A 25,762-nucleotide genomic window follows, 5' to 3' on the forward strand; every position below is an offset into this window, starting at 1 on the left:
TGTGATATATTGTCAAAGACGTGTTGCCCCACATCCGGGTACGTGTTAGTTCTGATCTCAGGCGTTGGTTGTCGGGTGTTTAGACGGACGAACGGCGCAGGTGTTGTATGCACTGTGGTGGGCCGCTGAGCCCAAACTGGACTCTCGTTGTGACTTGCAAACACAACATTTACACCTGTGTGTAGCAAAGTGTGAGGCTAAAGTGTCAGCAGCGACTGCACCCGCTGACCCCATCAGTGATAACGGGCAGGGTGTGACTACCGACCGCTAGAACACGACCAACATCACTTGTAAACACACAATCGTCTGTCTGCAGAAATCAGAAGTGTGCATTGGAAATCTAGATGTAAACACCATTGTTTACCTACACAGGTGTGTGGATTTGAAGGTAGTCAGTCTCTTGTAAACGCACAGATGTCAGACTCGTCCCATTGATCACATGAGCCGCTGGACTTGCCGCCAGGGTGAAGAACTAGAGAGTCAGAATAGAACAGACTACCCACAGAATGTACAGAACAGACTACCCACAGAATAAACATGATAAGCATCACACTGTCACACACACAGAGGGCAAGGAGAGTCAGGTGTCAGTGTCACGACCCTCGTACAAAGGTCAGCGGAGTTCAACGTTGCCACGTGAATAACGGATGCTAATTTGTTTTCTTCTGTCTTTCTCGTCAGGCAATGGATTCGACGACAAGGCTGCAGAATATTTTGCAGAGTTCATCGGAGTGAGTTATTATCTAATCATATATTAATACCATTTGTAGAAGTTATGCTAGTGACGACTGTAAAACTAGTATTGTTCAAGTTACACTAGAGCTGTGCTGTACTCTCGGTCCTAGACATGAGCCTAAAGCACTTTAAGAACTGAGTTCAAACGGACTGGTGACCCGGTGACCTCCCAGCTTACCCACTGAACCACTTAACGTGACCACTGACCTATTCTACCCGACACACTCACGTGCAGGCTTCAAGCCACGTGGAGTACCTCAGTCTCAGTCGTAACAGTCTGTGTGAACGAGCGGGGCAGCTGCTGGGGCCCGCCATCTCGGAGAACTCCTGCCTCAAGGAGCTGGACCTCAGCTGGAACCAGCTGCGCCGTCGTGGAGCTGTAGCTGTTGCCAACGGCATCAAGGTGAGCGTGAGAATGACATCCAGGCTTCCGAGACTAGTCTCGACACAGGTGAACCTTTACTGACAGGCAGGTCAACTTTTGGGGGCAACGAAAACACTGACTCCCAGAGAAATGTGCTGGAGGTGACGAGGGTGGTCCTTGTGGGAAAGCAATGGATTCAATGATGGTAGACACTCCAGGGGCCGTGATGAGGCTGACATCGTTGTCCTCGCTATCAAGAAATGCAATCGCTGATGGTGACTAGCGGATAGTCCAGGGACCATGATGTGGCAAACTTCTGTCTTTGTCAGAAAGTTTGTGGTGCAGCGAGCTGTCAGCGCCAGTGAACCGTCAGGAGGTTGGGGGTGTAGTAGCAGAGAACTGTCAGTAGGTTGGTGATGTAGTGGTAGACAACTGTCAGTAGGTTGGTGATGTAGTGGTAGACAACTGTCAGTAGGTTGGTGATGTAGTGGTAGACAACTGTCGGTAGGCTGGTGATGTAGTGGTAGACAACTGTCGGTAGGCTGGTGATGTAGTAGTAGAACTGTCAGTAGGTTGGGGATGTAGTAGTAGACAACTGTCAGTAGGTTGGGAGGCATAGGAGGAAGACTTCAACCTTTCGCTAAAAGCAGCCGAAGAGGTTAGAAAAGTTGTGCTACTGACGAAGACTGTGTTGACAGAGACGATGTGACAGTAACGAGTAGGGAGCGCGACACACAAGCGGAAATTACACACGTGTGTATGTTTGTGTGTATGTGTGTGTGTCCTGACAGAATAACGTGTTTATGAAGAAGATCAACCTGGCTTGGAACGGCTTTGGTCTAGAGGGCGCTGTGGCGCTAGGTGACGCCATCAAAGGCAACTCGGTACTGGAGGAGATAGACATCACGTGAGCAGATCTTCGCTAACGTTGTTACTGTTATGGCGTCAACACGGTATTCGTCGCTGTGACTGTAGTGCTGGTGATGGTGTGACTGTAGTGCTGGTGATGGTGTGACAGTAGTGCTGGTGGTGGTGTGACTGTGGTGACAGTGTGCCTGTAGTGCTGGTGACTGTAATGCTCCTGTGACTGTAGTGCTGCTGATGGTGTGACTGTGATAGTGTGACTGTAGTGCTGGTGCTGTGACTGTAGTGCTGGTGATGGTGTGACTGTGGTGCTGCTGATGGTGACTGTGGTGACAGTGTGCCTGTAGTGCTGGTGGTGGTGACCGTGGTGCTCCTATGACTGTAGTGCTGTGACTGTGGTGCTGCTGATGGTGTGACTGTGCTGATGGTGTGGTGACTCGTACTGGAAGCAAAGACGACTGGAAAGAAAGTGGTTAGTCTGTAGTGTTGGTGGTGGGGCGGTAATGCAGCTGGGGGTGTTGTGGTGCTTGTAACGGTGGCAGTCGTACTCTCCCCTTGCATATCTTTTTGCTGTATAAATGCTGCAGGTGAATGATCCTCGGACGTTTTACTTCCGCTAAAATAGAAACTTCTAATTATTTGTGTCCGTAAATGTATTTTGTTCGTGGTTTATAAAGTAATCGTTGTCGACTGTTTTTCAGAAACAACAGAATTACAACAGAAGGAGCAGTCGTGATAGGGAAAGGCTTGTCTGCCAACGAGACGCTAAAAGTCCTAAAGGTGAGTGGTGGAAACTATGGCAACGTCTCTCAGGGTAGCGAGCAACATGTACACAGTGAGACAGACAGGTCAAGACCACCACAAGTGGCATGTCTCGTCACTAAACTGTGTGCGGCCATAGATAACATTGTGTCGTCGTCACGACCATTGGTCAGCAGGACATTCCTCTTGAACAACTGATGACTTGCCATGTCACTGGCGTGGTGACTTGATATGTCACTGGCTTGTTTGTTTGGTATGTGACAGATGGGGATCAACCCGATGCAGAGTGCTGGGTGCTGGGGGATATGTGCCGCCATACTGAAAAACCCCAACAGCGTGCTGCAGGCCTTGGACTTCAGTGTAAGTAATGGCTCGCAGCACTGGGTGTCTACACATTCACTGGACTCCTCGTCTCCCCCTCCCCTGCACACACATTCATTATAACACTTTTCCTCTGCCCTTCAGGACGTTAGTGTGAACAAAGATTTTGAAGAGATCCTCCAGAAGGTCAAGGAGCAACTTCCAGGGCTGAGAGTAAAGCATGGCGGGATGGATGTGCCTCTTAAACCCAAGACCCCCGTGCACCCCATGGTGAAGCTGATGACCTACATCAACAAGAACAACATCCGCCTCGTCGACTTCTTCAACAAATTTGACAAGGACGGCAGCATGAGCGTCACGCCAGACGAGTTCTATCAGGGGCTACAGGTGAGACCATCAGCAGGAGCTACAGGGGAGGCAATCAGTAGGGGATACAAGGGAGGCAATCAGTAGGAGAAACAGGGAAGGCAATCGATAGGAGACACAGAGGAGGCAATCATTAGGGGATACAGGGGAGGCAATCAGTAGGGGATACAAGGGAGGCAATCAGTAGGCCCTCAGGGGAGACAGCCGGCAGGGTGCACAGGTGTCAGCAGGTACAGTAGGGGCGGTCAGTGGCCCCTTACAGCTCGGGTATACAATATGCAAATGTATACAAAGAGGATTGAAGTCTACCTCTCGTCTTGAGCTGCATTGTGTGAGTGACGCGCTGTGTGATTGCAGGAGACGGGTATCACCCTGACGGAGGAGGAGTTTCAGCAGCTGCTCAAGGATCTCGACAGGGATGGCGATGGGGAGATCAACTACAGGTAGTGTGTGTGTGTGCGCTGGGTGAAGGTGCTGTGAGAAGCAAGTTCTTATCAACTTCAGTTCTACAAGTTGAGGTGTTCCAAAGCTTCTGTGGCAGCATGAACTGTCATATTGTCTACAGCCACGGACTGTAAGGTCCGTGTCTACAGCTGAGTTTGGCTTCTGTTTTCACCTTGTTGCATCACTTTCTTGTTTTCTCTCTTGCAGTGAGCTTGTGATCGGCCATACCGACTTTCAAGACAAGGAGAAAAAGATGCAGACGGTGATGACCACAGTCAGACCCATGACATCCTAATAACAGAATGACCCCAGTGACCTCCGTGAGCTGACTGGAAGTTTCTGTCTGTTGCCATTGTAACTGTTAATACACCTGTTGACTCAGCCTGAGATGGATAAATGAGCAGTCAAATCGTGTCAGAGTACTGTTACTTACTGCCTGAACTGGTGTTGGTATAATGATCCGAATCCAATCTTATCTCTGCATTTAAGATAAAATAATCTTCAGTGTTGATATCGGTATCCATGCGAAAGATGCAACAATTTCATTCTGCCTGTGATTAAACAGCTGAAACTAAGGTACACTGTGTGGCTTAGTATCGAACCCACTGTGATAATAGCATTGAAAGACATCTAGAAAACTGTGGCTGTCTGCTCCAAAAATGTGACAGACAAAGACACTGTGTTTTTAACCCATGTGATTAATAAATCAGTTGCCGGCCTTAAGCTGGAAAATTATTGGCTAATAAATCAAACCATATTTCTCTCGTCAGGTCATCCTCTAACCTTTACTAGGTTGTTGGGGAGTTAGGTGTAAGAAACCACACTTTTCTCAGGGCCAGCTATTGTTGTGATGGCAGTGGCCATCTCCTGTTCCCCTCACTGATTTAACTTTTCTCCAGATGGACGCCAAGTGAAGAAGTCTATCAGTTACTTTACAATTGATGGTTGCAGTAGTTACATCTATATAATTATGTTTTTCAAGCATAAACATTATACTTGAATCAACCTTTTTTCCAGGAAATGAATGATAATAAAGATATTTTTGACCTTTAAATTGTTGCAATGGCATTTGTGTTCTCATTGTACAATTGTTCAATAACCTATTTATAAGTTAGTGATACTTTTTTGATGTTTTATAATGCTCATAATATCAAAAAACATATCGCAATATTGTCCGGTATATTGTTTGCTTTGGCATTTCATACCCCATGCATGCTGTTAGTCCAGGGTTGCCAAAGCGTATTGTAGAGTGTTCACTATCAAGAGGTTATTACTAAAAGGAATAAGAATGAAATAAAAATTGTATTTTGCTTCACTATACAGTCAAATCTCGCTACTATGCCACCTACCGGGACCGAGAAAAGTGGCATAATACCGAGAGTGGCATAGTAGCAGGGTGGCATAGTAGCGAGATTTGACTGTATAACAATTTTTCGATTAGACATTTAACAACAGCTTTGTTATGTGAGTACATCTGTGAATACATATACAGTATACACTTTTACCCATAACAAAATGTTTTGCAGGAAGCATTGATTATACCATTTAACATATTACCTAACAAATAAATGTACACACTGCATTCTGATCTCATTATCTTTATTGGTCTTCCTTAATTTTCAGCTTCCTCTCAGCAACAAATTGCTTGTTTGTATACGTGTGCAGGCATACACTGTAGATACTCATAAAGCTGATAGGAAAAAAGCAAATCTTGGAAGTCACTAATAATAATGATGATAGGTATTTGTAATGTGCAGCACCATGAACAGGATAGATCGCACTTGCTGCAGTAATGCTCATGCAAATTCTCAGATCCAGTTACCATATTCCATTTTTACGAATTAATTTTTGTTCTAATGATTATCATTCACTTATGACTGAGATGCAATGAAAAAGTGGTATTTTGTTGCTTCAATGCAATTTAAGTAAAAGTGCAGCAAAAAATTTGAAAACTCTATGGATCTTACTTTGCACAGACATTAACAAAATCCCTACAATCTGTAAAATGTTACATTAGTAAAACACACAATAATAAATACATGAAATACACTTATTTACATTTTTGACAAAGACACTCTTTTAGCTTCAAATAAGCATGTGACTCTCTTCTTTGCTGAAAATTTATGTGGTTTAGTCCGGAAGATGATGCAAATAACTAGTCTTTTTCTGCACCCTTCCTTTGGTGGCTTGCAGCCTAACCCACAAGCTCAATTTATGTAGGAACTTAAAAAAAAAACAACAACAACAAACCAAGAAACTTCTAAAATACTGTGAAAAGATTTTTTTACCCCCACTCTAGACGAGGCAGGTTCTCAAAGTCCTCTCTGGTGGGAGGTAACAGAGATGGTGGAATATGCGGAATATTTTCCAAAATCTGTGGTAATCTGTAGCTTGGGAACAAATGTTTTTTGGTAGGATTCTTTTCCGGTGCTTCCGATCTTTTTGCCAACCAGTCTTCCAGGAAACCAACAGCAAGGGAACTGCCAGGGCCTTCTGATGGTCCTTTTCGTTTCTCATGCTTTTTCCTAAGGCCTGAAGACAGAGGACATATTCTGATGTTGAACAAATAATTGTTGTGGTAAATATTTTAAACTTTTAAGTAATTATAATAACAAAAACTGTATAAATCTAAGCAAACAAAAGAGATAATAAAATTAATAACGTGCCTTAAGAAGTTTGGCTTTGTTACTAGCTTTTGCTAGTGTGTACAATGGCATTTACTCCATAGATTACAACTACCATCAAACTTGTTTGTATCAGTGGTAAAGGACTCACATTCTGCTTCCAGATGCTGTTTTCTTTCTTCAGTCAAATGAGAAAAGCGGCATCCGTCCCCAAAATTACAGTTACCTGTAAATGTCTGGAAACTTTAATAATTTGATGACTTGTCATTTGCATTTAAGAAAAAAATACAAATATCTGTCACTACACTCGGTCTGAAATTTCTTAGGGGGCGAGGGAGAAGGTAAGCAAAGAGAATGAGAGGTTCATCCTGCATTAACTTCAGCAAAACATGATGACTAATAAATAGTTCATCACTTGAAATGCCACATTTGATAATGCCTTATGCTTTTGCTATGATGAAGTAAGCAACACCATTTAAAATGATGTTATACTCTGTACTTTCAATGTCCACACAGAATACATCAAACCCTGTTTATATTACACAGACACTATATTTATTACTAGGTAACTGCATTCTTACCTGTCTGAAAGAAACTGAGACATGGTCTCTTTGCTGCCTCCTCTGCTAAAATTGTCATCGGGTCTGAAAGTGTCCCAAATATGTTCTTATTCATATAAAAATCTGTCGTTATGACAATGACAACTATACATGGGCAAAACAAATATTGGGTGCTCTAGCTTATAATTTCATAAAGAGTAGAGATACCCGATGCATGCACAAATTCATATTCAAAACGTTTAGAAAAGAAATTACAATTTTTAATGCAACAATTACAAAGTTAAAACTGAAGTTGACTATAAATAATGGAGGCCTGTAATTTTATTTTAAGTATTCTTGTCAAAAGACAACGAGTTTTATAAATCATCGTATTACTGGATTTTGTAGCGCCTTAAACTTATAAACAAGTGTTGTTTACCTCTGAATGCATCATAATGCGCTTTTCTCATTCGTTGATGGTGAAAGCCATTGAAGTGGTTCTTTTTGCTTGCCAAGTTGTCTGGGAATGATTTATCACAAAAATCACAATAGAACCGTTTCCCCATAATTATAGAAAAAATAATATTTTAACGTCTGCCGCTCCTCGAGAAGACTTCAGTCAGGGGAGAGCACTCTCAGTTTCAGAATACGTAACCCAATCGATCATCGAGAGTGATGTCCCTCTTCACTAACTTTCTCTTTTACGTCTTTTGGACATCGCCAGACCCATTATTGCGTTGCTTGCTTTCTGTAACTACGCAAGAGAAATGTCTAAAAATTCTGAGTTAGAAGAATTGCTCAGAAAAGAGCTAAATACATCCATATTAAGATCCGCTGGTCGAAGTGGGAGAGGTTGTATCAGCGATGGGTGTACATATGAGACAGATTCTGGCAGGGTTTTTGTCAAAATAAACAGAAAACCAGAGGTGACATCTCTTGCTCCGTTTTCTAGTATTGTTTTGTTTGGGTTTAACTAAAAAGAGTGAATCTTCATCTCTTTTGGCCAGTTTTGGTTTCCATGGAAACACAAGTACAATTATAAGGGATGTGTTGTAGACAACGAAAACTTTTGCGGGACTGGTCCATATACGATAATCGTCAGCTGGATGCCTCGTGTTTGCGGGAACATTAATACTTTCTTACATTGCTTATTGAACATAAAACATTTTAAAACAATAATAAACCTCGAAAGAAATAAAACGCTCAATAAGCAGAACCAGTAGAGGCAGGTAAAAGGGTATGTTAAAAGGGTATTACATCCCATCGTGATAAAATACGTTAATAACACAACAAAAATAATGTATTGCTTCCGTCATTCTTATTTTTCAATCATATTTCTAGGCACAGTTGATGTTTGATGGCGAGTATGCTAGTCTGCAGGCCTTGTCAGCCATGCAGGAAGTGAAAGTTCCAGAGCCAATAAAGGTAAATGTGTACCACTCATCACTGAACTCAAGTCATGTTCAAACCACTGGAGTCAACTTATATTTAAATCAGTGGACACAACTCATATTCAAAGCACTGAGTCAATTTATGTTCAAATTGGTACCTTATCCTTAGCAAAGTACATACCAGGGAAGAAGTGTCGTCAGAATGACTGAAATAAAATGCAAGTGATGACAACATTTTCACTTCCAATATTCACTGTGGCAATTATCTTGCCTTTGACAAGAAGCAAAATATATTTGTAGTAAATATATATAAATTTGTGTATATATATAAGTATTTTTGTAATGTAAATAAAGATAAAAACAAATGTTTGTGACGGTGCAAACTTGAAATACTATTTTATTGCTACAATTTCAAAAATAATTATTCACTTCGACTGACAAATGGTTTTTTGAGATAGTCAAATTTTTATTATTGAAAGCTGTCTATTGGATATGTTTGTGTGTTTTTCACAGTCCATTTCACATCTTTCTTGTATGTACATATCTGTATCAGGTTGTCAAGTTAAAAGATGGTGGAGCAATCTTTGTTATGGAGAACCTGGAAATTACAGGAAGGCTGTCAGGGCAGTCTGGTGTTCTTGGCCAGCAGTTGGCAAGGTATGACAGACTGAGATGTCATTTTTTTTCTCCATATTTTTCAAGGTTATGATTGTTTTTGGCACACATTACACTAAAGAATTTGTCTAAGCCAATACGAGTGATAACATTGACAAATGTATGAACTTTAAATTGTTCTGATCAAACTCTCATTTCATTAAGTTGTTATGACCAGATTCTCATTTTAAATAAGCCCAGCGTACCATTCAACTTGCTTTCCCCTATAAGGGTAATTTTCAGGTTTCAATTCAAAGATCCATCTTTGCATGTTAAAACATGCATCTACCACAAAGTTTGCATGTGTAAAGGAGAAAGTAGATTATGATCCTTGAAACTGATATGCATCAAGATAAAGCAAAGTTAGTTCACTAAGTTAGTGAAGTTGTTAGAAAACCAGTAAACTGGCAGATGGCTCTAAATGCATTGAATGGTGACCCTGCCAATAACACTGCTTCAGTGATAAGAGCACTGTATTGAACTAGTCGGCAGCAGCAAACTTGTCATTTAGATTCAGGATGAGATTGTTATATACATGTTAACAGTGTACTTGTTCCCAGTGACTTAGCATTACTATATGTTTTATCTTTTCATGGAAGTGACATCACCGTGCATATGGATCATTTTCTCCTTTCTTCCATCAGTGTCTGATTTTGCAGACTCCATCTTAAAAATGAAGAAATTGCCCAAGTGGAATTGAAACAAGAGAAATATGTTCACAAAGGCCAACAAATAAAAGCTGTGCACAACTTTGGCTTTCATACTACAACCTGCTGTGGCTATATACCACAAGACAACACCTGGACATACACCTGGCAGGTAAGATTACCAGACCTGGAAAGAACTATACAGCACTACATCACTCAGTGTCAGGAGGCATACCGTCAGGGCTGGTCATTTGATGACATTCTTCTTTTCCTCAAGGGTAGTTTCTTTGTATTCATGTTGTATGAGATCAACATCGCAGTCAGTCTGTTCATTAATGGCCGTGTTCAAAAAATTACGTTATGCAGTTAATTTTAATGCTTAAACATGAACACTTAACATATGACAGATAACTACACCTGTATGGCTGATCTTTTGCAGGAATTTTTCTCCAGAAAGATTGAACAACAGATCTCCATGTTAGAGTCAGAAGTGAGTTGTTTCAGTGCTAGAGGAGTAACACCTTGTACTAGGGGACACATTGTCATTCATCTCCTCATCTCTTACATCCTGTGTTTAACATTTCCTCGATCAGTTAGGTCATTTTTGTGGTCAGATTTGACGATGCAGCTCAGATGGTCAGGTTTGGTGATGCATCCCAGATAATCCTTTGTCCCCCTTAGAGATTGCTCACAACAGGTTTCACTATGGTAATATTTTTATTCATTGTTTTAATATCGCTCCTTATTGTGAGTACTTGAGTGATTTCATTTTCTCTGGATATTTGGGAGACTGTCATAGGATGTTTCCTGTTTATGACAAACTTTTTTCCTGTCTGTTTATCATACTAATGATATTCTCTTGTTTTTCTTTTTTCTTCTCCATTTTTTTCCTGTTTTTTTTTTCAGTATGGTGACAGAGAGGCAAGGGACCTTTGGTCACAACTGCTTCCCAGACTGTCACAGCTTTTTGATGGCTTGGGAGAAATCAAACCTGCATTATTGCATGGAGACCTGTGGAGTGGAAATGTAGCTGAGGACAAGAATGGACCTGGTAAGATTATTAAAACGTTTTCTTCTACTTTTAATTTTCAGAAAGTTATTCTTGTTAGACTGTGAGTTCCCATTTCTTGAAATTTGTGAATTGAACTTTGGTGTTTTATTTATTAAATTTTGCCAATCTTACTGCCTGAAGGCAGTAAACTTACTTTTGTGCATGATGTCTTTGTTCTATGTAAAGCTTTCAATTATTTTAGAGTTTCATTTCATTTCAGTTTAACCATTGCTGCAAACTATGTATTCTTTCTAGCATTCTCTAGCATCCTTTTACAGTGATCTTTGACCCTGCCAGTTTCTATGGGCATGCAGAGTATGACCTGTCTATCTCTAGCTTATTTGGGGGATTTGGACAGCAGTTCTTCAAGAGTTATTTCAGCGTAATTCCCAAAGCACCAGGTTATCATGAGCGTCTGGAACTCTACAAGGTCTTCCATTACTTAAACCACTGGTGAGTGTTAGGGTCTAGCAACAGGAAAGTGTCCAACTTAAGGAGGGGGAAATTGGGATTTAGGGATTTTTGCACTATGTAGCATGTCCTGGACAGAGTTATACACAGTATGGACTGGGCAGACTATACAGCTGGGACTGGGCAGATTATGCAGCAAACACTCTACAGAAGCATCTTTCTGCAATCTTTCCATTGGCACATACAACTCACATGTTTTTACGGTATTGTGCGCACCTCAATCTGTGCCAGTACTTGTAAATGGATGGGTAATGTTTTTAATACTATGTACAATGCATACCGGAAGTAAAAAGAATGAGATAAACTGGCAAAACAGTAGTCTTGATAGGAGGGCTTTTCTAAACACATTTGTCTTTATTTTGAAGTAAAAGAGTGGTGTGCATTATTTGTGTGCTATATTACTGTTTAGGGGAAAAGTAATGCATAAAGATATGGTAGACATCATGAATATCAATGAACAGTAGGAACTTCCATATCATGTAAATCTTTGATTTTTAATTTTTGAGCTGTCGTACCTTTAGTGGAGTTGGGTGTGTTGACTGCGATGGCAAGTACATTCAATAGTAGTCTTGGTTAATATTATATGTTAGATTATATTTTATTACATTATGGAGTTGTTACATTATATTTTGTTTGATGTTGTGCTGCATTACATTATATTTTAGAGGCGTTATTTTGGAATTGCGTCTGCTTGTGTGGTGCAGGAATCACTTTGGAGAAGCTTACAAGGAGTCATCACTTGGAGCTTTGAGGGCTGTGGTGAAGAGTGTCAGCATGTAGTGCAGCTTCACACTGCACTGTCATCACAGTTGCTTGAGCTGCTGCTACACCAGCCACAACTATTTCTAATCAGACATTTTGCTGTTGCTTTTTCAAAATGTCGTCCTCTGTCCTTTGGTGTGTCTCTGCCTGTGGATAATTTTGCTGTGACACAATCTGTCCTGAGGTGTTACACTACCCATGGATGGTTTTGTCATGGCACAAATTGTCCTGGGATGTGTCACTAGCGGTGTGGTGCAATTATTTGGATGCTTATTTGAGACACACTGCGTATATTTTACACGATGTGCTTACACACTTATGAGTTTAGGAATCTGCAGGTGCTCTTAATGCCAAGGCTGCTGGGGATGTAGAGCAGGAGACAAAATAGTTATATCAGCTTTTACCTGACAGGATTTTCTATTGCACTGCTTTTTCTCTTATCCTGTCTTGTCCGTCGTTGATTTTTTTTTCTAATCCCAGACTATACTCTAGCATTAAATCTGAGTTCTTTATCAGTAGTTGATTTCTTCTTATCCCAGACTTCTAGGTGGCGTAAAATCAGCCCTTGTCAGGTTTTATAGATGATATATGATCTATGTTGTATATTGTATTTGGTTTCTTGAGATGTATGTGTTTGTTATTTTAAGCTTTTCATGTGATGAGAAAGGGATTTTGAAATGAAAATTGTGAAATATTTCTGTAGCATTTTTAGCATAAAGTGCTGCTCCACTTTTTGGAGGACGTTGACTTTGCTGGTGCATATGTCTGACCAGGGATTTGTGCAATGGGGCAAAACTGCTTGATGACTATAGGCAGGATGAAACTGTCAGCAGCTTGTTTGAGTTGGGGAGGTTTATTCTGAGCATTGTTAATCTATTCTTTATAATGACTTCCACGATGACAAACAATTTCAGAATCGACCTCTTCAATTTGTCCTGTTATCTAATGTTCAGTCGATTTGAGGGCAAGACTGATGAGCTTGAGGCGTTGGTACACAACTTTTGACTAACAGGGATGTTTGTTTGTTGGCATTTACTGAAACTTGGTCCTTTGTTATTTCGGTCTTGCGACTTCTGAATGTTACTGAGTGCAGATGAATGCAGCCGTCTGAACCATGAATGCATGAATCTATTTTGCGGATATGGATATCTTGTACTTTTTGTGCTTTCTTATCGAACAAATTCTTTATTGAGTAAACCTTCTGGTTTGTTTCATGCGGGAAATTACAGAAAATAAACAGCATCAGCAGTATTCCTAATAGCGTTATCAATGCATACTAACATTTCTTTATATTTCTGACAATGTATTCATTTCATTTCTGTTTTTAAATACTTGATACAAATATCTTGAGATGTGTTTAATGGTTGTTTCCGAGTTATCTAGAAAGACTTGCGTAATTCCATCAAAGTCCTGTTTTCTTATCGAGCTATCCTGCATTGCCCTGGGATAAATAAAATGTTATCTTAAATCTGGACAGTGAAATGTGTAAGCAGGCTGCACAGACAACTCTGGTTATCCGTTTTCTTCTGTCTACAGGATTTCTTTTTCATATTTTATGCATTTATTTTGATTTCATAGACTTGTTGAATAACGGAGTACTGTGTTCGTTCAGTCGTTAATCAGATGGCACTACATCTTTTTTCCTATTCCACACTTTATTCCCTTTTCTTTCCTGTTGTCTTGGTCGGTTTCTTCAGTTTCCCCCACGACGACAACGACGACGACTAAATAGCCATGAACTTGCTCATAAGGTTGAGATATGGTGCTACATAAATAAACTTTATTATTATTTGGTGAAGTAAATTCACAGCAAGGACTTTTTAATGGTATTGTGAATGAGGTTTTCTTCTTATTATTATTTAGTAATCTACAATTCCATTGCATGAGCACCACCTGGGTTTTTTTTTTTGTTGGTTTTTTTTCCCCTTCATTTTTATTCTGCCCAGGTCATTAGTCATCACAGGATATCAAACACGTTGAATACAGGGTTTGGGGCTTTAATTCCCTCAGTTGACAGTTTTTCAAAGAGGGTTTTTAACTGTTGTTAGTCCTCTGTGTCACCCTGTTCGTACGTAACGGACATCGTGACGTCTGAACCCTCGTGATGCCCACGTTTTACTTATGTTAAGACGGAACATATTTTAAACTTCAGGCTTGGTAGACACATCGCCATGAAACGTTTGAAAAGATTGTTGTGAGCGAAAGTCTTTCTCAGGTACTTCAGTTTCTTGAACCCCTACACTTCCCACACCAGACATATCAACCTGTGCTAACACTTTCTCTCCTGAACAGCCCAACACCCGGTGGGACAACACACAAACGTGGCTCCTGCGTGCACCCAGTTAGTGCGCCTCTGGAGGAGAAAGGGACTGGTTATAGGGCCTGTAGGTCTTTGAGTGGAAACCTGTCCGTACATGTACATGTACCTGATTTATCACGGAACATCAGGAGCAGAGAGTCTGGCGCCGCCTTTCGCATCCTAGTGTATTAACCACTTACACTTCATGGCCCCTTGGCATTTATGGGAGATTTATCTTTCAATTAAGGTGTCGCCACTCTTCTGCGCTGTCGTCAGGAAACACAAGTGACCGATAGGGGGCAACATCACACGGACACGAAGCCAAGTCTCAAAGTTTGAAAGAACCTCTGAGTTTCCATAGCAACAGCAAAGTTGTCAGGCTCACTGACTGCGCTACCCGTTTACCACCATCAGGTTCACTGACAGCACCACACTCACCAGGCTCAGTGTATTATCCTATTACTACCACCAGGCTCACTGACTGCACCACACCGTCACCAGGCTCACTGTGCCACCCTATTACGTCACCAGGCTCACTGTGCCACCCTATTACGTCACCAGGCTCACTGTGCCACCCTATTACGTCACCAGGCTCACTGTGCCACCCTATTACGTCACCAGGCTCACGCCCTGTACCCCGTTAACACGTACGGTTACTGACTGCGGGTGGAACACGTTTGTGGAGGTCAAGACTCGAACAGGAAGTGCCTGTGACGTATATCTCGCCCAAGTGAATGACGTCAAATGGTAGGCACGTTACAGTTGGTAGGTAGTGGGTTGGAGGTGTGCTAGCGTTATAAAAATAACAGCAATAACAACAATGATAATAATGATAATGTGAACTTATAACGCGCTCTCACAGACACACTAAACATGATGAGGTACAAGATAGCAGTAGACAGTGAGGTACGTATAGACACACTGAGCAACATCAAGATGAGGTACAAGAGTCGAAGGTCAAGCAGTGGGTGAAGGTATGAAGGGATGTAGATACTGTAAACAATGTCAGATGGAGTCGTTATCATCCTTACACGACTCTTGACCCTTAGCGCACTGAGCAAAACCAACGGGTAAATAAACAGGAGATAAAGTAGATATTTTCTAACGAGGCTGAACACGCAGGTGAGACCGCGCTTCGATGAGACTAAAACTCCAGAGAAGTGCTCGGCAGGAGGAGGTAACGGAGTTAATCAGCAAAACAAGAAATACCGAGGGCAGCGCGGGTCCGTGGTGATTACGACGATCAAACATAATTGAAACAAGAGGCTGAGGTCCAGCGAGGTAAACAGGAGCATCACAAGGCCGAGTTGTCACAGAAGACAAGATGGACACAGTCTCGTGAACAGCTGGCGGCAAAGGAAACTAAGAGGAACAATGAAATTCCCTGCGTATCTGAGGTAAGAACTTCTTTGTGTACACGTCTGAGGTGAGAACTGCTGTGGACATGTCTGAGGTAAGAACTGCTGTGGACATGTCTGAGGTAAGAACTTCTTTGTGTACACGTCTGAGGTAAGAACTGTGTACACGTCCGAGGTAAGAACTGCTGTGGACACGTCTGAGGTAAGAACTGCTGTGGACATGTCTGAGGTAAGAACTGTGTACACGTCCGAGGTAAGAACTGCTGTGGACACGTCTGAGGTAAGAACTGCTGTGGACATGTCTGAGGTAAGAACTGTGTACACGTCCGAGGTAAGAACTGCTGTGGACACGTCTGAGGTAAGAACTGCTGTGGACATGTCTGAGGTAAGAACTTCTTTGTGTACACGTCTGAGGTAAGAACTGTGTACACGTCCGAGGTAAGAACTGCTGTGGACATGTCTGAGGTAAGAACTTCTTTGTGTACACGTCTGAGGTGAGAGTTGTGTACACGTCTGAGGTGAGAACTGCTGTGGACATGTCTGAGGTAAGAACTTCTTTGTGTACACGTCTGAGGTAAGAACTGCTGTGGACATGTCTGAGGTGAGTTATGCTTCCCAGCAGGTGCTCGATGGCTGGGTGAGAGACAGTTTGCATTGATACAAAGGTGAGCATGCGTGCTGTGTGCTGTGTGCGTGTGCAGTGGAGTGGAACAGCATGTATCTCACGTTGAAACTCCTATAATGAGAGATGAAGCAAACCTTACAGCCAGACTCTATTGTCATGAAAGTGGATTACACTTGTTCTGACACTTGTTCTGACATGTCATGTCGCGAGACAGGCCTACACATACCCGACCTCTAATGTCTGTTTCGTGGTCCAAACCGTGTGATTTGTCCCCAGTCTGCCGGGCCGTCTATGGAGGGTGTCTGGGTGGCGGTTGTGGTTGGCAGCGCTCTGGCTCTTGACGATCAACTTGTGCTCTTTGTACCTCCTTTCCACCTGGGTGGCAGGCCAGGGTGTCCTCCTAACGGGTGGATGGATGGATGGTCGAGGGGCTTGTCGGCGGCTGCGTCTCGTAGACCCTCCCCACCCCGTCACGGCTCTGGCCAGCGTCCCGGGTTCGGGTAGCACCTGGCTGCGTCACCTGCTGCATCAAACTACAGGTAAACGCCGCCCTTTGATGACTGATAGGTCAAAAACACCGTTTCGTAGTCTGACAGGTGACAGACACTGCTCTGTAGTCAGACCGGTGCCAGACATCGCTCTCTGATGTCCGACATTCCGATTTCAGTTGAGCATCACTGGTCGGAACTGCTCATTGTCAGACAGGTGACGGACTAAGTACGCTCAAACTGTGATGAAAAAAAATTTAAAAATAGCTATGATGACCCAAATCTTCAGACGAATGGTTACTGCTAAAAGAAATTTACTGAAAGCTTTACTGGTCTGAAGACAGCGATGTCAACTGTAACCACCCACCATACTCATCCCTCCTCCCCCCATGGCTGCTGCTTCAGGTCTGGCCACCGGAAGTCTGTACAGCGACTCGTCTCTGACAGCCGCGGGTTTCCTGGGAGAAGGAATCCACAACAGCTCCGTGCTTGTCGTCAAGACTCACGCCAGTCCCAGCGCCATGTCTCAGGACTTCCGGCAGGCCCTTCTGCTCATGCGCAATCCCTATGACGTCATTCTGGCCGAGTTCAACCGTCGGCAAGCGGGTCACCTCGGCCACGCTCGTGAGGACGACTTTGCCACCTGTGAGTTGGTAGATAAACTCTAGGAACAAGCAGAATGCACCGAGACAAGGCGAGACTGTACACAGCAGGTTACACTGTAAAGGCAGTACACGGGGTATGTGTGTATGTGTGGTGTGTGTATGTGCGATGTGTATATGTGTATGTATGTGTGTGTATGTATGTGTGGTGTGTGTGTGTTTTAGACTGGGACAGTTTTGTGCCGGAAGCAGCGGAGTTCTGGCGAATTGTGAACACGGACTGGCTGGACTTCCCAGGCCGTCTGCTCGTGGTGCACTACGAACAGTTGGTTCACAGCCTCAACTCCACCCTCAGCGACATCCTCCACTTCCTGAACATCACCCACACCGCCAGCGACCTGCAGTGTGCTGCCACTCACTCGAGAGGCGACTTCAAGAGACAAGAGCCACGTGAAGGTCGAGAGAACATTCTGGCCAAACGGTTCTCTTCAAAACATCGCGAGTTCATCCACCGGTGTGGTATGGCAGTGGCAACCAAGCTGTCTGACACCGGCCATGGTCACCTCCCGTACTCACTGGTAACACCACTGTACCGCATGGAGAATACACGTGCCACAGGCAACTACCCGGGCCGTACTTAGATGGAAGAGAGAGGCAGACGATGTAAGAGAGAATAGAGATAATGTGTGAGAGATAGAGAGGAGAGAATGTGTGTGTGTGCAGGTGTACGTGTGTTTGTGTGTGTGTGAGAGAGAGACTGTACAAAGACGTGTGCATTGACGCGTGTCGTTATCAAACGCTTACTTTCACTCTACTCATCAATCTGAATCGCCCAGCTGCTTCGCGAAGTTTTATTCTAGTTCTATGACTTTTCAAACTATTAGTCATTATCATTTATCAATATGATTATTTATGATCCTTTGCCAGCGGCTGGTTGCAGCGGCCATCAGAAGGCGGGTGTAGTCATGCGTAGCGCCAGGTAAAGGTTGTGTCGCGGCTCTGAGATTCACTGCCTGCGCCTCGCCACGTGCCAGATGTTGGTGTGGCTAGTGTGCTGCCAGTGGAATAAACATTTTTGTGTGCTTCAAGGGACATAAACATTTTAGTGTGCTGCCAGCAACATAAACATTTTAGTGTGCTTCCAGTGGAATAAACATTTTTGTGTGCTTCAAGGGACATAAACATTTTTGTGTGCTGCCAGCAACATAAACATTTTAGTGTGCTTCCAGCGAAATAAATAGTTTGATGTGCTTCCAGTGAAATAAAGTTCCATTCCCTCCACATGACTGCACTCTTCAAACAAATGGCAGATGGCGCTCCACGTTCATTATCATTTTGTTTAGCTCCATCGAATTGATTATTTCTAAATGACTGTGCATGTTGATGACGAGGCTTCCAGTCGCCTAGTGATGTACATGTAGTCATGTGTTGCAGACGACCCCCTGTATCACGTGGATGGCAGCCCCCTCCTGTGTGCGTGTGTGGGTTTTGTGAGTGTGTGTGTGAGAGAGAGTGTGTGTGTTTGTGTGTGTGTGAGTGTGTGTGAGAGAGTGTGTGAGTGTGTGTGAGTGTGTGTGTGAGAGAGAGAGAGAGTGTGTGAGTGTGTGTGAGTGTGTGTGAGTGTGTGTGTGAGAGAGTGTGTGAGTGTGTGTGAGTGTGTGTGAGAGAGTGTGTGAGTGTGTGTGAGAGAGTGTGTGAGTGTGTGTGTGTGTGTGTGAGAGAGAGAGTGTGTGTGTGTGTTTGTGTGTGTGTGAGTGTGTGTGAGAGAGTGTGTGTGTGTGTTTGTGTGTGTGTTTGTGAGTGTGTGTGCAAAAGTAGGAGGAAGAGAATGGCATTACAGCAAAACCTCATTAACACCTGTATTGCGACCCTAACAGACGATTGGAGAAGTTGTTCACATATGTACACGCATGTACACGTCGTCTCTATGACAACCACCTTCTCGACTCACGACAGACAGCTTTCGCTCTTTTGCGACTTTTCTGCAATAATCGCTCGTTGAGAAATATTGTTGTGGCTGAGCGTTGACCCTTTGACCTCCTTGTGTACAAATAACATCAGGTCAGTTGAGTTCACTTAAAGACTGTTTAGTCCTGGGTCGCTGGTCACTAGCCATGACCATGTCGTCCCACGTGTCTACTGTCCTCTACCCTGACCTGAATGTCCAACACACTGAGGGGAAGCGTGAGTACGTGAGTGGTGGAATTTTCTACTGATGCTGAGGTTGAGTCGTGAGTCGCGAGTCGTGAGTCGTGTAACTGATGTCTGCACGTTCACCCTGATCCGCGGAATTCGTATTCAAGAAGCCGACATGACTGAGACGAAATTCCATTCACATTTAACCTACTTCGCCGAAGGGACCTCTACCTAGACGTGGAGTTCCGTGAGTATGATTAGTTTACCAAACATCTACCCCATGCACGTACGTACCCAGGGTGCTCCCGTTTTTTCTGTGCGGTTTATAGGCGGCGCATCAGAAAAAATGCAATCCACCCTCTAAGCTTTGTGTGGTGGAACTATCCTGCTTTCGGCCTGCACGTGCAAGAAGTTTGAAATAATGCAGGGTAACAATACATTTGGGCAGGGTACATCCTGAGAGGGTACATCATGAGAGGCACGGCGCCACCTACCGGCGGCTGCTAAAGTCGACGACGACCCACCCGCCCAGGAACATTGCAGCATGTGTTGCTGGGTTACCCGCTCCATTAAGTTTCATCATCGATGAGGGACTCGTCGGCTGCAGGCTGGCGGCTCTCTTTATGGGCGTCACGTGGTACACACGTCACTTGCCTGGTCCTCTACATAAGGGCGGTAAGCAGGTCATGTTGGAACGTCTTTGAACGTGAGGTCTACACTTCTAACAAGCTAAGACACCTGTAAGACACCTGTAAGACACCTGTAAAACACCTGTCAACGTTTCTAGGAAGATCGTTTTGCGGTAAGAAGCTTAGGCGAAGACTGTTTGCTGTTTTCATCATCATCGTCGCTTACGTCAAGACGGCCAACGTTTTCTTCTTCTTGCTCTTGATCTTGAGTTTGTACACATCGTCATGTCATCAATAGTCATTGCTGACGCTTGTTCAAACATATTGTAAACCGCGGATAAAGCAGCTGTAGGCAGCTGTAGAGGTGTGATGTACAGATGTACAGTCATTGTACATGTTCCTCGCTAGCCACTGTACAGATGTTTGCCTCATCAGTCGTTGTCAAGATGTTTGCTTCGTCAGTCAGTGACAGTTGGCAGCTGCAGGCAATGTGTACAGATGTCACTTGTCAGTCATTGTCATAATTATTTCTCATCATCATTGATACGTGTGCTTCATCGTTGTACATATCTCGCCTCATCAGTCGTTGTTGGAAGCTACAGACATACTTTACACAGGTGTGTCCTCGCCAGTCATTGCACGGATGTGGGTCTTGTCAGTGATTGAAGGGTGTATTCGTCACGGGTGATTGTACACATGTTTGTCTTATCGTTGGTACATTTGCAGATGATGAAGCTGCTGGTGTATGTCGTGGCTGTCGCAGCGATGATGTGGCAGATCGCGGAGACACAAGACACCTCCACTTCACAGGTTACAGAACTAGGCGATAACTGAGTACAGCTTACACGTCACACTGGCAGAGCTAACTATAGCTTACACGTCACACTGGCAGAGCTAACTACAGTGTACACGTCACACTGGCAGAGCTAACTATAGCTTACACGTCACACTGGCAGAGCTAACTACAGTGTACACTTCACACTGGCAGAGCTAACTATAGCTTACACGTCACACTGGCAGAGCTAACTACAGTGTACACGTCACACTGGCAGAGCTAACTCCAGTGTACACGTCACACTGACAGAGCTAACTATAGCTTACACGTCACACCGGCAGAGCTAACTATAGCTTACACGTCACACCGGCAGAGCTAACTATAGCTTACACGTCACACCGACAGAGCTAACTATAGCTTACACGTCACACCGACAGAGCTAACTATAGCTTACACGTCACACTGGCAGAGCTAACTCCAGTGTACACGTCACACTGGCAGAGCTAACTATAGCTTACACATCAAACTGACAGAGCTAACTATAGTTACACGTCACACTGGCAGAGCTAACTACAGTGTACACGTCACACTGGCAGAGCTAACTCCAGTGTACACGTCACACTGACAAAGCTAGGCGGTACTGAAAGTTTGCATGTCACTGAATGTCACACATGTCAGTTATTAATTGATGTACCAGTGAGATGACTGTCACACGTGTCCATTACGACTGAGTGTCATAGTGAGGCTATTTTAAAGGTGTGAGTGTGTGACAGTGCGTACAATAAGAAGTGTGAATGTGTGTCTGCGTGAGTGCCTCTGTGTATGTGTGTGCCTCTGTCTGTGTGTATGCCTCTGTGTGTGTGTGTCTGTGTGTGTGCCTCTGTGTATGTGTGTGCCTCTGTGTATGTGTGTGTCTGTGCGTGTGCCTCTGTGTATGTGTGTGCCTCTGTGTGTGTGTGTGCGGACGTTGTTTCCTGCTATTATCAAGGTGTAAGTCTGTTACAGTGCGTAGAACCAGGAGGAGACTGCTCGGGTGGCGCCACCTGCTGCGAAACAGAGCAGCTGACCTACTGCTGTAGACAAGCCATCATCACCAGGCCCAATGAGACCAGGAACGTGTGTCTAGGCAAACGTTTAAAGATTGTCGTGTAGTGACCCCAGCTGTCTGCTAGAACACACAGAGCGCTGAGCGAGCCCTCTCCTTGTCCGGGCTGAATAAAGTATTTGTGACTGACTCGTGACGTGTGTACTGAAGGTGTGAGCGCGAGGTGCGTGTACAAACAACGCTGAGAAATACAGGCAACGACATCCTATACACAGATATGTTGTCGTGCCTCTTACTGCTACATCTTTAGTAAACAATCTTCAACATTACTAAACAACCCTGTTCTTTGTTTTTAAAATGTCTTTTTGTTCGGTGAACAGTGTGTCAGTCACGTGGTAATCACGTATTGGTGACGTAGTGGTGGAAGGGCAAAACAGCACCTCGCCATCAATGCCTTACTTCACCAATGAAACACGCTAATGCCTGCGCATGGGAGGAAAACGTGTGAGCAGAATTCAAACATTTCACAAGTTTAAATAACTACAAAACAAACTCCTCTTTCAAGGGTCTCAGTGACCTAGGCGTCCCAATAATTAAGCCCGGAAATCGCGAGGAAGTATGAAGAGAGACAATGACTTGTCTGCTTGAGTCACGTGATTTGCCCGCCAAACTGTGTGAGTTCTAGTCCCTCTCCTAGTCTTAGAGCAAACGAAGGAGGCCAACTCCAGTCAATCCACACCTGTCAGGTGCTAACAAGTGGGACAGGAACATATCCCACAATTAAAGTCTCGACTACAAATTGACCAGGGTTCGCTTAAGTCACTAATAATTCTTGTGTGGAAGTCTTAGAGAACATTATAGAAGGCAGACAGCTTGTGCTCAGTAGGGCGTAACATCATCCAATGAACTGTAACGGATCAACAGACACATTAGGGGTTTGTACAACCAGCTACCTTGAGTTCACAAATGTCAAGCAAGGAAATCTGTAATAAGCAACACCTCTCTTGTGCCCCAAAACATACAAAAGTCAGGGTTTTTCGCAACTAAATGTTTCTTTTCTGGTCACACGATCTATATTTAACAACTGCAAGCAAAGAGCATTCTGCTAATATTTTACTGTCAGACAGTAATTACAGAGTGAGGCACTGAGTGTGTGGGAGACAGCCTGCTGACACGCCCTAACCCCACTACTTGTATTTGTTTACATCTACTAACCGAGTGGAATGGGATAAAGAGAGGATGTTGCTCCACGTGAACAACAAGCTGGGAAAGAACGATTTGTTCCAGAACTTTGGACAGAAAGGACACGTGACACAGACTGTCACTGCTGACACAACTGTGACCTCAAGATGGTGTCTTAATGTGGGCGGACAACAACTGACCTAAACTCAAGACAAAAGTGTCCAGACGTGAGAGCATCATTAATAATACGAGTTACATGCGGTAACAGGACATCCGGGCAATCACCAAGCACAAAGGAGGGAATAGGATGGAGGTCACGTGATTAGGGGCTGCTCCTCACACAAACATGTCAATAAACTGTTGACCGACTGGCTCCACACCACACAACTCAGGACCATGGTAGAATGACAACACAAAGCTTTGACAACATTCCACAACATGGAAGGTGATGCTGGGTATCTTCCACATGGCGCACGTGCACAATATTCAGGACTTTGGGCGCCGTCTGTCGGGGAAAGACAACTTGTCAAAGTCTACATCTCAATACTCTGCCATTGCTGTACATTGTGAATGTAGTTTATCTGAACAGCTCGCGGGACTTTAATGTGACGCACGTGCAGTGCAGGGTCGTAGCCACGTGACAGGTGAACTTTGACGCACACGGCTCCGCCCTCTTTGATGTGTTGAATTACGACGCACGCGCATTGTAGAGGAGGACTTGTGAGCACGTGACACGTGTCTTGTTGTTGCGACACGACAACGTCATATTCACCAGCCTCTCTATGACGTCTTTTATTCTTGAGAATGACGTTGTCCGAATGACGCACACAGTCTGGTGACGAAGTGCACGAGAAGACTCTCGGTGAGGTCAGCAGACCGTCGTCTGCAGTAATGAAGACTAAACTGAGATTTCTTGGTGAGCCATGGTTGTACTCCAGTGTTCCTCTCTCTCTCTCTGTGTCCACGCATTGCTGCCATAGTGTTACTGGTGTTACAAACTCTGTGATGTAACCACCTAACGGTTGTACCAAAGGTCGTTACCAAGCAACGCGATGCCATGCAGCTGCAGCCGTCAGTTGTCTACTGTCGTGTCGCCCACAGACGTGCGATGCCAGACTTTTCTACAGCTGTGAAATGCGCTGTATTTTTAAAGATGTCACATCAAGGACTTCAGTTACATCGGTTTATACAGACTAACGTTCACTTGTTATTAGCCGGACATGCGCACAAGCAGCGACTCTACTTACGACTCTACTCTGTCTTACTACTCTGCAACAGGATAATAATTATTCTGAAGGCGGGTGGAACCTGTCTAAGACAGACGTCCGCTTTTCAGACTCCCTTGGTCACCCGCCTTCGTGCCACCTCTAGTTTTTATTTAGATATTAGAAATGGTAGTAGTGATCTCTCTTACACATCCGATGAATGCTTTTACATTTATTTGATCTCACGTTGCCTCGACTACAGTTCCTAGCAGAGGGACACGAGAATACCATCTCTGTGTCCCGTGGTCTACAGAATAGTGTCGGGTGGCACAACAGACCCGTAAGAAGGCTCACTGCCATCCCACTGCGGACAATGAGTTAAACTTTAAACACAGTCCAGCACAGACTGGGTATATTTGTAAACAAAGCAAAAAACGTGCGTGACAAAGGGTTGTGGCCTCACTTTCCTCCTGTAACACTTTTCACGCGGTGTGGACGGCATGAGGAAGATAAAAGGAAGGTTCCAGGCTCACTGGGCCACCTGCAGGTCGTAGACCCTGTCCTCACTGACCTCGGGATGGGACTAGTTCCCTGGCCCCCGCCAGTCCTCACAACTCTTACTCTTCCCATTATTCTCCTGATTTTCAGAGCCTGAATTCTACTCTTGAATCTTCTTGCTGTGACTTTCTCCTGATAGCTCTGAACAATACAATCTACTTTTCTCACTAGATGAACTGCTGTTGCACCTGGCCTAGACTACATTCCATGTCAGCTGCCAACTCATATTCTCATATTCATTTGGGTGTCCGGCTGTTTCCCTCCCGTAGTGAGAGAGGCAGTCCTGGTACCCACCCCAACAACATGGTAAGGACCCTTCTGATTCCGATTCGTACCGTCCTTTCGCTCTACTAGTTGTCTGCAAAACTGTAGAAGGCAAGGTGAATACCCGGCTCACCCAGCAGCTCGCTTCAGATTCTCCTCTCCTACCTGCAGTGTAGCTTCACACAATATCACAGCACCATGGCCATCTGGTCTGTTTTGAAACATTCATAACTGGTAAAGAGAATGTTTTTGGCAGGTTATTTGATTTGGAGAAGGTGTACGACACTCCCTGTAAGCAAGTATTCTGTTGGACAGTCACGCCATTGGCCTCTGGGGTCGTATGTCATCCGCATCCAGAACTTTCTCTCCCATCGCCGCTTTCAAGTCTGCGTAGGGTGACTAGGGTCTACCTGTCTGCTCCTCCGGAACTGTAAATGGCCGTCTGTCGGGACAGAATGCTCTCACCTAGTCACTCCAACATTAAACTACATTTAATATAAAAACTGTCTGTCCAGGTTTGGCAGCCTCCTTGTGTGTAGATGACTCTGCTGTCAGAGGCCGATACCCACCGTGCCTCCAATGTCTTCACCTGTGTGTCAGC

The 25,762-nt window shown here is 44.1% G+C and overlaps 4 protein-coding genes and 1 long non-coding RNA gene across 9 annotated transcripts in view; 4 read left to right on the forward strand and 1 right to left on the reverse strand.

Moving 5' to 3' along the window:
* The window catches only part of LOC112561081 (leucine-rich repeat-containing protein 74B-like), a 20,989-nt gene extending 16,079 nt beyond the window's left edge, over positions 1–4,910 (forward strand). For all 4 annotated transcript variants that reach the window (XM_025233297.1, XM_025233298.1, XM_025233299.1 and 1 more), the window contains exons 6-13: positions 682–731; positions 971–1,138; positions 1,891–2,006; positions 2,665–2,743; positions 2,990–3,085; positions 3,191–3,433; positions 3,770–3,855; positions 4,064–4,910. In XM_025233297.1, coding sequence (XP_025089082.1) covers positions 682–731; positions 971–1,138; positions 1,891–2,006; positions 2,665–2,743; positions 2,990–3,085; positions 3,191–3,433; positions 3,770–3,855; positions 4,064–4,151 — 926 coding nt within the window. In that variant the 3' untranslated portion in view covers positions 4,152–4,910. The remainder of the gene's footprint in view (positions 1–681; positions 732–970; positions 1,139–1,890; positions 2,007–2,664; positions 2,744–2,989; positions 3,086–3,190; positions 3,434–3,769; positions 3,856–4,063) is intronic.
* A 528-nt stretch (positions 4,911–5,438) lies between these two features.
* Positions 5,439–7,658, reverse strand: LOC112561086 (zinc finger matrin-type protein 5-like). The gene is made up of 4 exons (XM_025233305.1): positions 7,459–7,658; positions 7,062–7,124; positions 6,632–6,706; positions 5,439–6,388 (listed from the first exon to the last, which is right to left on the reverse strand). Exons 1-4 carry the CDS (start codon positions 7,583–7,585, stop codon positions 6,141–6,143), a joined length of 513 nt encoding a protein of 170 aa, XP_025089090.1. The 5' UTR covers positions 7,586–7,658; the 3' UTR covers positions 5,439–6,140.
* Positions 7,659–7,682: 24 nt separating this feature from the next.
* LOC112561082 (fructosamine-3-kinase-like) lies at positions 7,683–13,804 on the forward strand. Its single transcript, XM_025233301.1, has 8 exons — positions 7,683–7,945; positions 8,361–8,444; positions 8,964–9,067; positions 9,724–9,883; positions 10,151–10,201; positions 10,618–10,762; positions 11,041–11,215; positions 11,938–13,804. The coding sequence occupies exons 1-8, from the start codon at positions 7,787–7,789 to the stop codon at positions 12,011–12,013; spliced, it is 954 nt and encodes a 317-aa protein (XP_025089086.1). The 5' UTR covers positions 7,683–7,786; the 3' UTR covers positions 12,014–13,804.
* Positions 13,805–15,261: 1,457 nt separating this feature from the next.
* On the forward strand, positions 15,262–18,650 carry LOC112561083 (WSCD family member CG9164-like). Of its 2 annotated transcripts, XM_025233303.1 has the most exons (5): positions 15,262–15,691; positions 16,554–16,816; positions 17,171–17,410; positions 17,593–18,030; positions 18,295–18,650. In XM_025233303.1, exons 1-4 carry the CDS (start codon positions 15,669–15,671, stop codon positions 18,006–18,008), a joined length of 942 nt encoding a protein of 313 aa, XP_025089088.1. In that variant the 5' UTR covers positions 15,262–15,668; the 3' UTR covers positions 18,009–18,030; positions 18,295–18,650. The 2 variants fall into 2 exon arrangements, with proteins under 2 accessions (XP_025089088.1, XP_025089087.1); XM_025233302.1 differs by having other exon boundaries at positions 15,265–15,691; positions 17,593–18,650.
* Positions 18,651–19,092: 442 nt separating this feature from the next.
* LOC112563225 lies at positions 19,093–22,286 on the forward strand. Its single transcript, XR_003098987.1, has 3 exons — positions 19,093–20,305; positions 20,859–20,942; positions 21,913–22,286. It is a non-coding gene; the product is annotated as an uncharacterized LOC112563225 (long non-coding RNA).
* The last annotated feature ends 3,476 nt before the right edge of the window (positions 22,287–25,762 follow it).

Source organism: Pomacea canaliculata, linkage group LG4, assembly GCF_003073045.1.
Source record: "Pomacea canaliculata isolate SZHN2017 linkage group LG4, ASM307304v1, whole genome shotgun sequence".
In the NCBI taxonomy this organism is placed as follows: domain Eukaryota; kingdom Metazoa; phylum Mollusca; class Gastropoda; order Architaenioglossa; family Ampullariidae; genus Pomacea; species Pomacea canaliculata.